Source organism: Lindgomyces ingoldianus, assembly GCF_010093535.1.
Source record: "Lindgomyces ingoldianus strain ATCC 200398 unplaced genomic scaffold BDR25scaffold_26, whole genome shotgun sequence".
Classification (NCBI taxonomy): Eukaryota; Fungi; Ascomycota; class Dothideomycetes; order Pleosporales; family Lindgomycetaceae; genus Lindgomyces; species Lindgomyces ingoldianus.
In genome coordinates, this window is record NW_022985187.1 from 272,408 (window position 1) to 289,587 (window position 17,180).

At 50.4% G+C, this 17,180-nt stretch overlaps 6 protein-coding genes across 6 annotated transcripts; 4 read left to right on the forward strand and 2 right to left on the reverse strand.

Moving 5' to 3' along the window:
- Nucleotides 1–506: 506 nt before the first annotated feature.
- Nucleotides 507–2,574, forward strand: BDR25DRAFT_316208 (uncharacterized protein; the record flags this gene model as incomplete). Its single annotated transcript, XM_033691585.1, has 4 exons — nt 507–554; nt 626–1,237; nt 1,321–1,482; nt 1,543–2,574. The coding sequence occupies 4 exons, from the start codon at nt 507–509 to the stop codon at nt 2,572–2,574; spliced, it is 1,854 nt and encodes a 617-aa protein (XP_033544901.1).
- A 344-nt stretch (nt 2,575–2,918) lies between these two features.
- Nucleotides 2,919–3,734, reverse strand: BDR25DRAFT_232706 (PHP domain-like protein; the record flags this gene model as incomplete). The annotated part of the gene is made up of 1 exon (XM_033685416.1): nt 2,919–3,734. A coding segment is annotated over one exon (816 nt), but the record flags the coding sequence as incomplete, so codon positions are not given.
- A 200-nt stretch (nt 3,735–3,934) lies between these two features.
- BDR25DRAFT_290608 (Pkinase-domain-containing protein) lies at nt 3,935–6,354 on the forward strand. The gene is made up of 6 exons (XM_033688528.1): nt 3,935–3,987; nt 4,064–4,780; nt 4,844–5,022; nt 5,092–5,286; nt 5,344–5,763; nt 5,819–6,354. Exons 2-6 carry the CDS (start codon nt 4,147–4,149, stop codon nt 5,915–5,917), a joined length of 1,527 nt encoding a protein of 508 aa, XP_033544903.1. The 5' UTR covers nt 3,935–3,987; nt 4,064–4,146; the 3' UTR covers nt 5,918–6,354.
- Nucleotides 6,355–6,539: 185 nt separating this feature from the next.
- On the forward strand, nt 6,540–10,299 carry BDR25DRAFT_290612 (uncharacterized protein). The gene is made up of 4 exons (XM_033688529.1): nt 6,540–7,267; nt 7,315–8,399; nt 8,457–9,614; nt 9,670–10,299. Exons 1-4 carry the CDS (start codon nt 6,708–6,710, stop codon nt 10,155–10,157), a joined length of 3,291 nt encoding a protein of 1,096 aa, XP_033544904.1. The 5' UTR covers nt 6,540–6,707; the 3' UTR covers nt 10,158–10,299.
- Nucleotides 10,300–11,046: 747 nt separating this feature from the next.
- BDR25DRAFT_357821 (uncharacterized protein) lies at nt 11,047–16,031 on the forward strand (the record flags this gene model as incomplete). Its single annotated transcript, XM_033695854.1, has 11 exons — nt 11,047–11,153; nt 11,187–11,259; nt 11,297–14,542; nt 14,574–14,610; nt 14,745–14,820; nt 14,952–15,068; nt 15,331–15,603; nt 15,653–15,695; nt 15,746–15,804; nt 15,875–15,917; nt 15,996–16,031. 11 exons carry the CDS (start codon nt 11,047–11,049, stop codon nt 16,029–16,031), a joined length of 4,110 nt encoding a protein of 1,369 aa, XP_033544905.1.
- Nucleotides 16,032–16,192: 161 nt separating this feature from the next.
- Nucleotides 16,193–17,025, reverse strand: BDR25DRAFT_357822 (uncharacterized protein; the record flags this gene model as incomplete). The annotated part of the gene is made up of 6 exons (XM_033695855.1): nt 16,193–16,250; nt 16,311–16,406; nt 16,449–16,501; nt 16,532–16,734; nt 16,833–16,928; nt 16,986–17,025. The coding sequence occupies 6 exons, from the start codon at nt 17,023–17,025 to the stop codon at nt 16,193–16,195; spliced, it is 546 nt and encodes a 181-aa protein (XP_033544906.1).
- Nucleotides 17,026–17,180: the final 155 nt, after the last annotated feature.

Genomic DNA, 17,180 nt, shown 5'->3' on the forward strand with positions numbered 1-17,180 from the left:
ACGGCGCAAACGCCAAAAGGGCCTCACAGGCTGCACGCCAGCCTGTTGACCCTTACTCGTAATTCGGACTCCCTACTCGGAGTCTTGGCCGGTGTGGGCGCCGAACAATGGCATTGCTGGCGTTACAGCTTGCAATTACAGGATGGTTGAGACCTAGCCGCGTGGCAGGAACTAGGAAACTTGGGAAGCCCTGAGCAGAAACACGGGCAGCGTTAAAGAAGACTTGAATTCGCGCCTGAGGTAGCGATTTTTTGAATGTTTGGGTCCTCGTTCGGCGGTTTTGCAGCTTCCGAACTTCCTCTCTTTTACCTACCCACCCACACTTTTCTCTTCTCTTTCCTTTCCTTTCGGCAGTCGTGCTGCATGTCTGTGACATTCGCCGCTCTTTAATTCCAGCTGGACTGTTACTCTTACTCGAATAATTCTTATCCTAACCAACCTTACTTTGGGTGTACTTGACCTGAGTTCTGGTATCTGATCAAAGGGCTAACCACTCCAATATCAATATGAAGAGAATAAAATCAACCTGGGCTCTAGCCCTCCTTCTCTCCGCAGTCAGTCCAACCACAATCATCCCCATGCTCTCATCTCCCACCCCATCCCCTTCCTCCTAACCCCAGCCCAGGTCACTGTATCCGCTGAACCGGGACCTTCCCTCAACCTCAAAGCCTTGAACCCCAACCTCCGCGACCGTAAGATCGAAAACCTGCACATGGGCAACGTCATCGACGTGCATCCGCACAAACAAAGGTCCAACATCGCAAACATAGGCACCCTTGACATCTCTCCGGATGACCATGCCAGCGGAAAGCGCTCGAACATCGCACACATCGGTGGTGGAGGAGGCCTAGATGCGAAAGTAAATGTGGGCGGTGTAGGCCAGGGTATTAACGTCGCGGACCTAGGAAACTTTGGAAACGGGCAAAATCAAAACCAAGGAAATGGACATGGTCAAGCGGGAGGTCTAAACATAGGCGACTTAACAGGTGGAGGGGGAGCTGGAGCTGGACAGGGCATCAACATCGGCGACCTCGCAAATGCTCAGCAAGCGCATGAAGGCGGAAACAACAACAACTTGAACCTCGACGGTGTTCTGGATGGCTTGAATAAGAACAAAGGAGGAGGTGGTGGTAGGAAGAATACTAACAATGTTGAGATTATTGAGGTGAAGGAGACTGTGATTGAGAGGATCCAGCAGAATAAAACGGTTACCGAGTTGAAGATTGAGAGTGCTACGGTATGTCTACCTGTCGTGCTTGTTGGGTTGGAAACCTGTTATTTTGGGCTTTGGGGTTGATAGATTAGAGCTGACAGTCACAGATTACCGAAAAAGTGACGGAGAAAGTCACTGAGAAGGTAACCGAAACTGTCAAGGAAACCGTTGCGCAGAATGTTGGGCAGACTGTTGCAACAACGGTCACGATCACTCAGACTGCGGCTGGGCAAGCGGCTGCGGCTGGAACTGTGACTGTAACTGAGAGTGTATGTCTCTTCCCTCGTCTTTCCACTTCCATGACCAACTGTTCTAACCAAACCCCACAGATCTGCTCCAACACCGCAGCCGCGGCCTCGGCAGCCTTCTCTCTAGGAGCAACCTCCGCTGCTGCAGCCCAAGGATCTGCCGTGACCGTCATCGCCGGCTCTTCAGCAGGCGGCCAAGGACAAGCTCAAGCCTCCGTCGCTGGATCTTCCGCAGCCGGAGCTGCGAGTGCAGTAACCGTCATCGCGGGCGGAGGTAATGCAGCTGGTGCCGCCAGTTCAGCGGGTGCTCTTCCCCCAGCAACGACTGTCCGAGCGGCCGATAACTCCATGTGTACATGCTCATGCCAATGTCCCGCTGGTTCGTTCCCTATACAGGCACAACAAGCACAGCCCTTCCAGCTCCAGACGGGCAGTATGGCGGGGATGGTTGCACCCCCTGCCAGCACGCTTTCCACGGTGGTGGCTGGTGCGGCTGGGAGTGCTGTGACGGTGATAGCTGGTTCGACGGCTGGCGCGGGTGGTGCGAGTGCTGCGGGTTCTGCTGCGGGTTCCGCTGCGAGCGCGGCCGGGAGTGCTGTCACGGTAATTGCTGGTGGCTCTTCTGGTGTAGCCGGTCAGGCAGCTAGTTCCGGGGCCGTGACGAGCGCAGCGGGTCAAGCTGGAAGTGCGGTGACTGTCATCGCCGGGTCTTCAGCTACTGCGGGTGCGGGCGCGGAATCCACTGCCGCAGCGGCAGCAAGTGAGAGCGCCGTAACTGTCATTGCTGGCTCCTCTGGATCCGGATCGAGCGCAGCATTCGCACTGAGTACTTCGGCCGCAGGAGAAGCCATTGCTTCGAGCTCTGCAGGAGAAGCCATTGCCTCGAGCTCCGCAGGAGAAGCCATTGCTTCAAGCTCCGCAGCAAGCAGTTCTGCCGCGGCAACAAGCGCACCGCCAGCAGCTCAGTCCCAGGTCGCCGGCTCTTCGGAGACACTGAGCTCCACAGCAACAGTACAGAACAACAGACTCCCCTTCGACATCTCTACGATAGCGCTGCAGAGCGCCGTAACAGTCAAGCTGGGGGCTCGGATGCCGAGGCCGACGGCGAGGTAAAGCTAGGAACTAGTGCATTTGAGGGGGGTGAAGCATTTTTCTTCAGATTGATGGATAGTAGAGTTAGATTCTGGTCCGGCCTGTTAGCACTAATACCCTATTTACCTTTTTTTTTTTTTTTTTTTTTCTTGTCGTGTTGCAGAGAGAAAATGGGGTCTGCACTACATACGCAGTGGGCCTGTAGTCTAGTGACCTGGTGTAGGAATACAGGTGTGGGATACACCACTAGCCTCTCTTAAGCAGGGCCCGAGGGATTGGATAGGACTGCCAATTCACGATTGACATAAACCGATTTGCTTTTCAAATTCATGGTATGTGTAGTTTTGGGCTTGCTTGCTCTGTTGCTATTTCTGCATGATGGGTATATTCTCCGCTTCTGTCGTGCCGGCCTCAGCACTGCTCTTCTGGCCAACCTGAAGCATAGCCTTTTTAGCTCTCTTCATCGCCCTTTTGGACATGGGCTGATCTTCTCCGGGCTGGTCTTCTCCAGACTGGTTCACCGGAGTGCCCTCTAGACTCTCGGCCTTCCGTTTCTTCTGGGCTTCTGCATTCGCCCGCTGGTCTTTACCCAGACCTTTCTGGTTATTCTTGCTCTTTCCCACGGCTGCCTCGGATACAGGCTGCTGGCCTCCGTATATGACGTTGACGGCCCCTCTAAAGCTAGTCCGCTTCAACCGCGCAAATTCGACCACGCTCCTGGCCTCTTTTGTCAGGCCGTCTTTGCCCCTCTCTTGGCCTAGCCCCCAGATTGAAGCTAGATTGATAACATCGCTTGGTGCGCGGATCCCCAGTACGTTCCTCGCCTCAGAGCTGAATATTAGCCCTCGTCCTCGGGTGACCCTGATGAGCTGAACCACATTGCCGACTAGATTCGTCTTCGCTGCTGGATTGCTAGCGAATAGCCCCGGACTGTAGCACAGTTCAATCTTAATTCCGCGCGCTATTGCTGCGGACAGCATTTTGTACTTGAAGTGTTTCTCAAATCGTTGGGTCAGGTCGAGGGAAATGAGGTCGACATCAAGGGTCTGACATGCTTGCAGGAGGGTCCGCTCATCGGTTGGCCGAGCAGCGAGAATGTCATAAGCTTGCTGTAGTTGAGGGATACGGTGGTTCGTCGTAGCGTCGGTGAGGAAGATGTTGCATCTTCGTAGGATGCGGAGTCGCGGGGGGGTCGGGAAAGGGAGAGGGGTGGGTATCACGCATTTCTGTGCAGGTGCTGTGTTAGAACTGGGACTGGAAGTAAGGCGGATGCTTGTTACCCGGCGGCGTCATTCGGAAGGGTGGTCGAATCACAGAATGAAGACATCCGGGGAGAACATAAAAGGCCGCCATCGAAACTTTGGAACACACTTACAAGCTCTGCGGGGAGCTTCCCCGAGTACGTGTACGTGAGCGCAACGACGTCATATCCTACTGCACTATGTAAGTCGAAACTGCGGCGTGAAGCATTCCGCAGGCAAGAACGATCAGCTGGGAGGTGCTTGCTCACATTCGTCCAGGAACGCAACGGTGCGCTGCAGTTCTCTGTCCTTGTCGCCCCAGGGCACATTCAGGTCGTGAAACATCCTCACGATGAGTTCGGCGCGTGAAGTCCACGCCGCCGGCGAGCTGCGCAAGAGGGAGCCTGCCGGTGAGTCTGCCGGTGAGTCTGACCTGCAACTCTTTGATGCGAGCCGATCGTCGCTTTTGCGTCCAAGCTTCCCATCACGTGCTGGGCGATCTCACACAAAACAAGCCATCAGCAACACCGACCACCACGGCCCGCGTTCAAATCCTTGCGGCACAACCCCTCCAACAACACCAACACCGCAATCAGTCTCGCGTCCAAGCCGCTACCCGCACTCTGGTCTTATTGTGCGCATCCGTAAACACAAGGCTCTTGCTGCTGGGCTTGTGCTAGGCCTCCTCGCCGCCCTTGTTGTGCTCTTCGCCAGTCCCGCCAGCCTCCGCTTCAACCAGCCCCGCGACGACGTCTCCGCGACCCACGACGACTCCCTTAAGAACGTGACCGCGGCCGAGCAGCTGCCGCCGGTCGTAGAGGCACCGGACAATCCGGCCATGGAGCTCAACAGCAGCGGTGCCGCGGCCAGCGTTGCGCGTGTGTATGCCGACGTCAATGCCAACATGCCCCGCGCATACTGGGACTACGATAGCGTCAACATCTCCTGGGGCATATTGGAGAATTACGAGGTTGTGCGGAAGATTGGTGTGTTTATCCCCCCCCCCCCCCTGTCTGGCCAGCTTCTTCATTTGCTAATATCCTCTCTAGGCCGCGGAAAATACTCGGAAGTCTTCGAGGGCATCAATGTGGTAAACTACCAGAAATGCGTCATCAAGGTCCTGAAACCGGTGAAGAAGAAGAAGATAAAACGTGAGATCAAGATTCTCCAGAATCTGTCTGGGGGACCGAATATCGTAGCCCTGCTGGATGTGGTGCGGGACAACCAGGTCAGTGACGCTGCGTCGTCTAGCCCCCCTTTCTCCTTCCTGATGAGTGCTAAATTGCCCGCATTGCAGAGCAAAACCCCCTCGTTGATATTTGAGTACGTCAACAACACCGATTTCCGAAGCCTCTACCCCAAATTCCAGGACTATGACGTGAGATATTATATCTATGAGCTGTTGAAAGCGCTGGATTTCTGCCATAGCAAGGGCATTATGCACAGGGATGTCAAGCCACACAATGTCATGATTGACCATGAAAAGAGAAAGGTATGGGCGTTTAATTTAGTGACGGAAGAAAGAAAGACACCACTGACCTGTGCATAGTTGAGGTTGATCGATTGGGGTCTGGCCGAATTTTACCATGCTGGCACAGAGTACAATGTCCGCGTGGCATCACGCTACTTCAAGGGACCAGAACTCCTTGTCGACTTCCAGGAGTACGACTACTCTCTCGACATGTGGTCCCTCGGAGCCATGTTCGCTTCCATGATCTTCCGAAAAGAGCCATTCTTCCACGGGAGCAGCAACTCGGACCAGCTCGTCAAAATTGCCAAGGTCCTCGGGACAGAAGACCTCTTCGATTATCTAGACAAGTACGACATCGAGCTTGATGCTCAGTACGACGATATTCTGTCACGATATCCCAAGAAACCTTGGCAGTCTTTCGTCAACGCTGAAAACCAGCGTTTTGTCAGCCACGACGCGATTGACTTCCTCGACAAGCTTCTTCGATATGACCACCAGGTAAGCAATACCCTAATGACCACGCTCTATATCCACAATGCTGACTTGCTATCAGGATCGTCTAACGGCGAAGGAGGCAATGGCCCACCCCTATTTTGCCCCTGTCCGACAGAACACGATGCAGAACCATACTGCCGCCTCATCCCATTCATGAATGACAACCCCCTAAACCCGACTGGAAGACATGTTACCACTGACATCATCGATTTTGCGTACCGATGGGGTCGGCATGGCGCTCTAGAAAACAGGATTCGCGCCCTTGTACAACCCGCCAGATCACCACAGCCCCATTCATCTCGTCACTTGAGCCGGTTTATCAACACTGTGGCTGGCAATGCATCGTGGCTCATGGAGCCGCCTCCGAAATTCAATACAAGATCGCAATGTCGTAAGGATGCGTCTCCCACAAATACAGCTATGTTATTAATCCCCCTGCATCACTGTCGAATCTCTGCGATGCTTCCGGTGGTTTGCTGATGCACCTCCTTGTTTCAGTATCACATTACATTGCATTGTCGGGCGTTGAATCGCTTATAAGTAGATATCCGCGGAGTGACAGATTATGCTATTCAAAGAGTCCCTCTGATGCCGTGACAAGACGTGAATATAATGCGATTCTTTCTGTTAATTAGAGCTTCTATTGCAGATTTGATGGTGATGAGGGGCAATTTGGCGGGGCATTCCCCGCTTGACTCATCATCGTAAGCCCCAGCGCCAAGACCAATCTGCAAACTGATTTTCGACTCACAGGTCAAATTTGGATATTTATGCTGCCCCGCCGAGTACCCCCTCTGCGCTCTCTCACTCTCAAACAAAGCCCCCTCAGATACCCTCAGCAACGTTGCATTCATTTGCCGCGGTGCTTCCTCTACCCTACAGTCCAATTGCACCGAAACCCATCGCGATCCCGCCCACCGTTTTACTGTAACCATTACACGACCACCATGGCGCTCAATGCCGCTTCCCACAACATTCCAGGCGAAAAGACTGGCCCTGTGACTGCTGCCCCGCCCAGCGTCGGCGACGACAGCAAAAAGGACATCCTAGAGAACGCTAGTGCCGAGACTACAGGACAATCTGCGCCGGGCCGAGACGGCGACGGTAAGGATGTACCAAAGAAAGTGAAAACAGAGAAGGAGCTTGAGAAAGAGCGGAAAAAAGCGGAAAAGGACGCGAAGTTCAAGGCGAAGAAGGCGGCGCAGGCTGCTGCTGGTCCGGCCGGAAAAGAGGGTGCAAAGGCCGGAGGCAAGGAGAAGAAGAAGGAGGAGAAGGAGGTGCTGCCAGAGTATGTTAACGAGACAGAGCCGGGGCAAAAGAAGGTTCTCAAGAGCTTGGATGACCCGTTCAACAAGGCGTATATCCCAAAGGTCGTCGAGAGCGCTTGGGCTGCGTGGTGGGAGAAGGAGGGCTTCTTCTTGCCAGAACTCAAGGATGGCAAGGTGAAGGAGGCAGGGAGTTTCATTCTCCCAATTCCGCCTCCTAATATCACCGGAAAGCTTCATTGGTAGGCATTTGCCTTGCGTTCGTAATCCCTATTCTAACTTGATCCAGTGGTCACGCCTTGGCAACGGCTTTGCAAGACGTCCTCGTTCGATGGCACAGGATGAGAGGCTTCACAACACTCTATCTCCCAGGATGCGATCACGCTGGTATCTCGACACAGAGCGTTGTGGAAAACATGTTATGGCGGCGAGAGAAGAAGACTAGACATGACCTCGGCCGACCGAAGTTCCTCGAGATCACGATGGCGTGGAAGAAAGAATATCATGACAATATCAACAGGGTGTTGAAGCGAATGGGTGGAAGTTTTGACTGGACTAGAGAAGCCTTCACCATGGACAAGAACCTTTCCGCTGCCGTCACCGAGACTTTTGTGCGCATGCATGAGGAGGGTCTCATCTATAGATCAAATCGTCTTGTCAACTGGTGTACGCGGCTGAACACTGCTTTGTCGAATCTCGAGGTCGACAACAAAGAGTTGAGTGGCCGAACGCTGCTGGATGTGCCAGGATATGAGCGAAAGGTCGAGTTCGGTGTCATCACACATTTCAACTATCCCATTGATGGAACGGACGAGTTCATCGAGGTTGCAACAACGCGTCCGGAGACGATGCTTGGTGATACAGCCATCGCCGTCCACCCCAATGACGAGAGATACAAACATCTCCTCGGAAAGAAGGGCAAACACCCTTTTATAGACCGCCTGCTACCCATCGTTGGGGACGACTATGTGGATCCGGAGTTCGGTACTGGTGCCGTGAAGATCACACCTGCCCATGACCCCAACGATTATGCTATCGCCACTCGACACAACCTCGAATTCATCAACATCCTAAACGACGATGGTACTATGAATAAGAACACTGGCAAGTTCGAAGGTCAGAAGCGCTTTGACACTCGATACGCCGTCACGGAGGAGCTCACAAAGCTGGGTCTGTTCGTTAAGAAGGTGGACAATCCAATGAAAGTGCCTCTTTGCAATAAGAGCAAGGACGTAATTGAACCGCTCATGAAGCCTCAGTGGTGGATGAAGATGAAGGGTTTGGCTGAGCCTGCGATCGAGGTTGTGCGTAGTGGAAAGGTCACCATCTCTCCCGCGCCTATGGAGAAGATCTACTACCACTGGATGGAGCACAGTAAGTGCTCTCGCTTTTTTGTTGTGAGTAAGTACACTTGCTAATTGGTGGATTCAGTCAATGATTGGTGTTTGTCACGTCAGCTCTGGTGGGGCCACCAGATTCCCGCGTATTTCGTGAACATTGAGGGAGAATCCGGTGACCGATCCGACAATGAGCTGTGGGTGACTGGACGAACCGAAGAGGAAGCACAAAATAAGGCAGAGGCCAAGTTCCAAGGCAAGAAGTTCACCCTTGAGCGAGACGAAGATGTCCTTGATACCTGGTTTAGCTCCGGTCTGTGGCCTTTCAGTTCCCTTGGTTGGCCGAAAAAGACACTCGACATGGAGACCCTTTTCCCTACATCTTTCCTCGAGACTGGTTGGGATATCTTGTTCTTCTGGGTGGCCAGGATGATCATGTTTTCGCTTCATCTGACTGGAAAGATCCCCTTCTCGGAGGTCTACTGCCACTCCCTCATTCGTGACAGCGAAGGCCGAAAGATGAGCAAGTCCCTCGGAAATGTCATTGATCCTGTCGATATCATGGAGGGCATTACGTTGCAGCAACTCAATGAAAAGCTACTTGTTGGGAACCTGGATCCCAAAGAACTCAAGGCGGCGGAGAGGTACCAAAAGTCATCTTTCCCCCAAGGTATCCCAGAGTGTGGAGCCGATGCTCTTCGTATGGCGCTCGTCGGATATACTACCGGAGGTGGAGATATCTCGTTCGACGTATCTGTTATTCATGGCTACCGTCGCTTTTGCAACAAGATCTACCAGGCGACAAAATATGTGCTCGGTCGACTTGGAGAGTTCACTCCTCGCGCTACAATCACGAAGACCGGCAAAGAATCACTCCCTGAGCGCTGGATTCTGCACAAGCTTTCCACAGCGTCAAAGCTCATCAATGAGCGCCTCGAGCAGCGAGAGTTCTCAACCTCAACGCAAGTGGCGTACCGGTACTTTTACGAGTTCTTGTGCGACACTTACATTGAAAACTCCAAGGCAATCTTCGATTCGAAGGGAAGCGAGGGGGAGAAGGAGAGCGCTAAGCAGACGCTCTACACGGCTATTGAAGGTGGTCTCCTAATGATTCATCCTTTCATGCCGTTCTTGACTGAAGAGCTCTGGCAGCGACTTCCAAGGAGGGAAGGCGATGAGACGCGGTCCATTACCGTAGCTTCATATCCACAGTATATTAGGGAATTCGATGACGAGGCTGCCGAGGCGGAATGTAAGTTCAATTCAACCGCTATCCTTCTACAAGGAAGAAATGCTGATATTCGCAGACGAACTACTTGTAGGATGCTCCAAAGCTCTACGCTCCCTAACCTCCGAATACGCGATCAAGGAATCAGCTACCACATTCATCCAACCCCTCAACGACTCCACCCACGTTGCGCTCACTTCCGCAACCTCCCTCCCCTCCATCCGCGCCCTAGCCGGCAAAACTATCTCAAACATCTCCATCCTCTCGCCCTCGGATCCCGCCCCTACCGGTTGCGCTGTGTACACTGTCGGTGCTTCTGCAACTGCCTTCTTAGACATCAAGGGGCGTGTGGATATCGATAAAGAGATTGCGAAAGCAAAAGAGAGGTTGAAGAAGGCGGGTGAAATGGTGGAGAAGCAGAAGAAGATTCTTGCGGGAGAGGACTTTGAGGAGAAGGTCAGTGCGGCTGTTAAGGAAACTGAGAGAGAGAAGTTGAAGGCTGCGGAGGTGGACGCTGGGAATTGGGAGATGAGCATTCAGCAGTTTGAAAAATTGAAGATTACGTAAGCGGGAGGATTGAGCACTAGTTATGCATCTCGTTAGTATGATGTGCGCAGATTAGAGTGGTGTTTTGTTCTCGTCTGGTAGCTGGGCGCATTTGGACAACGGATTGGTGCAGGTGTCTTGGTTTTGGTCATAGGTTAAGTGTATGTAACGTCCCTACGTGGTGAAAATCTTAACGCCTATTTCAGGTAACTAAGCTTTGTGTTAGAATTACAAAGCTGCGATAAAGCTGCGATAAAGTTTCAGACTGCTTAATTCAGTACACCTCTGCCTAAGAGGAACCCTCCCCCTCCCCCCACTGCACTGTAATATCTTTATAAGGCTAACCTACTAGTAAAAGTAATATGTGTTAACGCGTCTACGTCTATTCAGGCTGCAACAACTAATTACTAACTTCCAAGAGATTAGAAGTACGCGTTGCGCGTTTAGTGCTCTAGGGACGGTGTAGGCTTAAAACCAAAGTCCTACAACACTAAAATTCTGTTAGTATAGGTCCTTAAGCGTACATTTACAGCTTTAATTTAGTTAACAACTTACAGCTAGAAAACTAACTTAGCATTGTTAATTTCACAAAAGTAGTTAATTTGTATGTGAAAACGACGTGTCGCCAAGGAAATCTACCGATTTTTGCACACAATAGATGCACACTCCTTTCCCTTGATAACACAGTAGGTCCCACGGATTCTCATAATATCCTACAGGCCTAAAAGCCGGTGCATGGACATCATGATTGTTGGATTTGGTGTTGAGGTGCAGCACAACGGGCCTTGGAGTCATCTTTTCGCCAAGGGCTGCGACTCACATTTTGACTGTGCATATGCTGCCCAACTGAGTGCTACCTCCGCGCTCTCTACTGCACATATGACTCTTGACTTTTTTTCTGCAGCGCAGGATGCAACGGCTGCACTTCTACAACTCCTCTAGATACTTTTACCGCACGCAATTGCGAGCATTGATTGCGACTCCGAAGGCACGTTTGCGCGGGCAACCACCACACTAGTGAGCACTGCAGCAGGACTGCCCTTATTCCAGCAATATGGCACTGAATGCGGTATCACATGACGTTACCGTATGTTCAATCACTATTAATGCTTCCACCTCACTTGTCTTGGGATTCATATATAACATTTCAATCTCTCCAGGGCCAGAAAACCGAACCCAACACCAAATCCGCCCTCGACCCCGCCAACACTGATGCCACAGGCCAAAATGCGCCGGGCCACGATGGCGGCGAGAAGGGCGTAAGGAAGAAGGCCAAGACCGAGAAAGAGCTTGAAAAGGAGCGGAAGAAGGCAGAAAAGGATGCCAGATTCAAGGCGAAAAAGGCAGCGCAAGCTGCAGTAGGCGACGACAAGGCCTCTGGCAAGGGTAGTGAGAAGAAAGAGAAAAAGAAGAAGGCCGACGAGGAGCAGCTCCGTGAATACGTTGAGGAAACCAAGAAAGGCGAGAAAAAGATCCTTACCCCGCTAGACGACAGCCCCTTCACCAAGGCATACGTCCCCAAGGTCGTCGAGTCTGCTTGGAACGACTGGTGGGATAAAGAAGGCTTCTACAAACCCGAGTACAATGTTGAGCATCGCAGCGAACTCGCCAAGAAGAAGGGCAGCTTCACAATACCCATTCCCCCGCCCAATGTCACTGGAAAACTTCACTGTGGCCACGCCCTCGCCACTGCGCTCCAGGACGTCCTTATCCGATGGCATCGTATGCAAGGCTATCAGACCCTTTACCTCCCTGGTTGCGATCATGCCGGTATCTCCACCCAATCCGTTGTAGAGAATATGCTTTGGCGCCGTCAGAAGAAGACCCGACATGATCTTGGTCGACCGAAATTCTTGGAGACAGTCATGGAGTGGAAGAACGATCATCACGACTGGATTGTCTCTGTGTTGAAGCGCATGGGCGGATCGTTCGACTGGACGAGGGAGGCCTTTACCATGGATGAGAATCTGTCGGTCGCTGTCACAGAGACCTTCGTTCGGTTACATGAGGAAGGACTTATCTATCGGTCGAACCGGTTGGTTAATTGGTGTACGCAGTTGAACACTGCCTTGTCAAATCTTGAAGTCGACAACAAGGAAATTCCCGGCCGCACTCTACTCGATGTTCCTGGCTATGAGCGCAAGGTCGAGTTCGGTATTCTCACATCTTTCAAATACCCCATTGACGGCAAGGACGGGGAGTACATCACCGTGGCAACAACCCGACCGGAAACGATGCTCGGTGATACTGCGATCGCTGTCCACCCCAATGATGATCGATACAAGCATCTCATCGAGACTGGCGCTAAGGCGAAACATCCCTTCCTAGACAGGCTTCTACCTATCATCGCCGACAACTATGTTGACCCAGCATTTGGTACTGGTGCCCTCAAGATTACACCTGCTCACGACCCTAACGATTTCGCCATCGGACAACGCCACAACCTCGAGTTTATCAATATTCTAACGGATGATGGTTACCTAAATCACAATGCCGGTCCCTTTCAAGGCCAAAAGCGCTTCGATGCACGATACTCTGTTGTTGGCAAACTGACTGAACTGGGGCTCTTCGTTAAGAAAGAAGATAACGCGATGAAAGTTCCTCTGTGCAATAAGTCTAAGGACGTTATCGAACCCCTCCAGAAGCCTCAATGGTGGATGAGAATGAAGGAGCTGAGCAAGCCCGCCATTCAAGTTGTCAAGGACGGCGAGATCAAAATACGGCCGGAAACCTCTGAGCGCGTATACTACCACTGGATGGAAAACATCAATGACTGGTGCCTATCTAGACAACTATGGTGGGGTCATCAAATCCCAGCTTACTTTGTCAAGATCGAGGGCGGGGACAACGATTCTTCCGACAACGAACTTTGGGTTTCCGGACGTACTTTAGAAGAGGCTACAAAGAAGGCTGAAGATAAGTTTAAAGGGAAAAAATTCACCCTGGAGCGGGATGAGGATGTTCTTGACACTTGGTTCAGCTCAGGGCTGTGGCCTTTCAGTACTCTCGGGTGGCCAAAGGAAACGACTGATTTGAAAGAACTTTTCCCTACCTCCGTTCTAGAGACTGGCTGGGATATTTTACCCTTCTGGGTTGCCCGGATGATCTTTCTTAGCTTGAAGTTAACAGGCAAGATCCCGTTTAAGGAAGTGTACTGTCACTCCTTGATCCGTGATTCTGAAGGCCGCAAGATGAGCAAGTCTCTTGGCAACGTTGTTGATCCCATCGATATCATGACAGGTATCAGCCTTCAGGAACTGAAGGATAAGCTGCGCATTGGCAACCTCGATCCCAAAGAGCTTAAGACTGCCGAAAAGTATCAGAACACTGCGTTCCCGCAGGGAATTCCCGAGTGTGGCGCCGACGCGCTGCGCATGGCTCTCTGCGGATACACCACTGGAGGTGGGGATATTTCGTTTGATGTCAGCGTCATCCACGGCTATCGCAGATTCTGCAACAAAATCTACCAAGCGACCAAATACGTCCTCGGGAGGTTAGGCGAATTCACACCGAGTAGCACGGTTCAAAAGACGGGCAAAGAGACCTTGCCTGAGCGGTGGATATTGCACAAATTAGCAACAGCATCGAAAGAGATCAACGAGCATCTGACGGCGAGGGATTTTTCTTTAGCCACTTATGTTGGCTACAAGTACTTCTTGAACAACCTCTGCGATGTCTTCATTGAGAACTCGAAAGCGATCCTAGAAGACGGCAGCGTTGAACAGAAGGAGGGCACAAAACAAACTCTCTACACTGCACTCGAAGGTGGTCTCCTCTTACTCCACCCTTTCATGCCCTTCTTAACCGAGGAGCTCTTCCAGCGCATTCCTCGCCGTCAAGACGACAAGACCCCGTCCATCACCGTCGCCAACTTCCCGGAATTCGCCACCCTCAAGGCCTTCCACGATCAAGGGGCCGAGAAGGAGTACGAGTTGCTCGTCAGTGTCTCAAAAGGCCTCCGCTCTCTCATGGCCGAGTACGCTATCAAAGACTCGGCACAATCCTTCATACACGCACTAGACGACACCACCCATTCCATCCTCCAAGCACCGACCTCCCGCCACTCGATCCTCTCCCTCAGCGGCAAGGCCATCAGCTCACTCATTCTCCTCGCCCCCTCCTCCCCCTCACCCACCGGCTCCGCCGTCTACACCGTCGGCACATCAGCAACTGTGTACCTCGACGTCAAGGGCCGAATTGACATCGACAAGGAGATCGCGAAAGCGAAGGTCCGACTCAAGAAGGCGAACGAAACGGTCGAGAAGCAGCGCAGGATCATGGACGAGAGTTGGGAAGCGAAGGTCAGCGAGGCTGTCAAAGAGATGGAGCAGGCGAAGTTGCGCGCGGCGGAGCTTGAGGGCGGCAATTTCGAGAAGAGTATTGCGCAGTTTGAGAAGTTGAAGATTGTGTAGAGTTCCAGGGGGGAGCACTGGGAAGACCGTAATCGGGGGTAGTAGTCCTAGGTTTTCTCATCGTAAATTCTCTAAATAATGTTTCTAAAATAGTTTTTTGTTCATGAAGCTGTGATGGTAATAGTAAGGTCCAACATATTCACACACCTCTAATTTGCATTCGCACTCCACCTCCGAAAGTGAAATGTTCCTTCAGTTCGCAACGTTGTAGGGGTTAAGGTTTTTGAGCGAATTTCTTCACTTTTAATGGTGTGTGACTATACTTTGAAGATGTGTGCACACATTCTAAAGTATTAAGCCTAAAAGTTAATAAAAAATCCTTAAAATTCTACAATATAACTATGACTAAGATTCTTTAAAGTACTTAATAGAGTGTAATATATAATCACTGTGATTGTGTGAGAGCTATCGAGCAGGATAGGGGTAGAGCGAGAGTAATCCTTAGGGTCGGAAACAGAGCTACAGAGGCTGAAGAGCGTGGACGGATTATACCCGATGTCACGCCATTAGCCACTCAGGGGTCAGGTAACCACGACAGATTGTTTTTAACACAGGCTTAGCTACCTCTCCATTTCATCTCTATTATTCACTGTACATCTTGCCAAGTCTTTTCTCTTATTAGTTTAAAAAAGCGCCAGATTAATGTCTAATTAGCCTATAAAACTTTCCACCACTTTTGCAAATATTCTAGATTTTTAAGGCAAATAAATATATTTTACTAGGTCTATTACTATATTCTAGGTGTTTTAATGCAATATTATAATGCTGTGTTCTGTTGTTAGTGGGCTACAGTTTGCCCCTTTGTTACTGTTTACAGTTTTAAGGTGTCGCCAAGCCGGAATCGGTATGTCGGCGTCTGTCTTCCGAATGTCAAACCTGACTTTGCAACTGACCGACGCGGTGCTCCGTATGAACATTGTCGGCGGCACGGGAGATTTGTTCGTCTATATCGCTATTCTTCCTTTGTTATTGCTAAATTTTCCTCATCCAAGCTTCCGAAAAGGAAGGCTCATACCTGCTCGTGTTATTCAGTTTAAGACTATCTTCTTTAACTCGTAGCCTAAATTTAGATCCTTACTAGATTAGCGGTATCTCTAGTTCTAGTCTGGATGATCTCCATTCAGTTCTTAACATGGTTAGCATGACTGTCTAAGAAAAGAAGGGTGGAAAGAATTACTTACCTAAGCTTCTTTCAAGTCTCTAGACTCAGAACAACATAACCAAGGACGACCTTATTTCTTGCTAGAGGAGAAGAAGTGAGAGATGTCCAACATAATTCAGAGCTAGAAGATTTTTGCTTCACATAATGTTAATGAACGCGACAAGTTGGCAGGCATACTGGAAAGGAAAGCTATTTTTAAAGCCTCCAGTCTAGGTTGAGACATCAAAAGCGTGGGAGTAGAGTTTTAGTTCGGAGTCTAGACATGACAAAGTGATCCATTTTTAGGCCTTTGTCTGGTCTGCGAAGGCATGGGGCTCCTAGATAGGTCTTTTTTCAAGCCTTGTGTAGAAAGGTTTTGGTTTTTATACCAAGCCTAAGGTCTAATTTATGGAGAAATTGTTCAAAATTATTACCCCTTTTTGGGAAGGACATGCTCTTAAATTAGTTCAATTCAATTCTTGTGTAGGCATGTGCGTTAGCATTCAGAATTTGAGGGTGGAGACAAGCAAGACATGGAGATACTCTGGAATCTGGTGCATTCTAGTCCCGAGCGAGAGAAAATACATGACGCTTTTTACTGTTACATTTTTCTAGACTTACACTCTGTAACTTGGCGCCAACCTTTTGTTCTTGACGTATAATAACTTTGCGATAAAGGAAAAGCGGGTAGAGTTCCAAAGATATAGTCTAGCGCTCCTGAGAAATTATTCTAGACCTTGAAGGAAGGAGTTTATTGACGATTCCCTAACTCCAGGTACGTCTAGAGTGATTAGAGTCCGAATGCGTGAATTCTATTCCAGAAGAAAGAGGGGTATGAGGACTTTTTCCAGGTCCTCTTGGATCTTATTCCAGACGTCTAGGAAGTGCTTAATCAACCGTTGCCCGGCTCTAGACCCATCTGAAGACACTGGAAGGGCATCCCCAGTTCCAATTTCAGATACGCAAAGAACAGGAGTGGAAACATGAGAAAGTTTCCTTTGGTTTAATTCCAAACGTGTGGTGAATTTGCTCAATCGAGGGTCGCCTCACTGAATAACAAGGAGACTTTTCAGCTTACACCCTTAGTCTCGCCGATTCGTGCCTATGTTCCTGTCGCTTGTGACTTTATTACTTGGTGCGGACCAGAACTGACAAGCGGTGGGCCAGTGATAATTTCAGAGCAGAAATTGCTTTCTTGCACCTTGCACTTATTACCGGCGCTTCCAACAAGGCGTAGTACTGTACGATTAGGCGATTTTAATGCCTATAAAGGTGAGATTTTGTGTACGTTCGTACAGTATAGAGGATGAGTGGTAGGTTTACTCATTGTAACCATTATGGCTCACGTGATCAGAACGAGTAGTACAATTCAATCAAAGTACGCTGCACTCTAGTTAAAACATCTAAGATTATAAGTCTCAAAAGAAGAAGGATTAAGGTCTATAAAACTATTAGATAACTAATTCCCTTAGCAACACAAGCAGAAAGGTC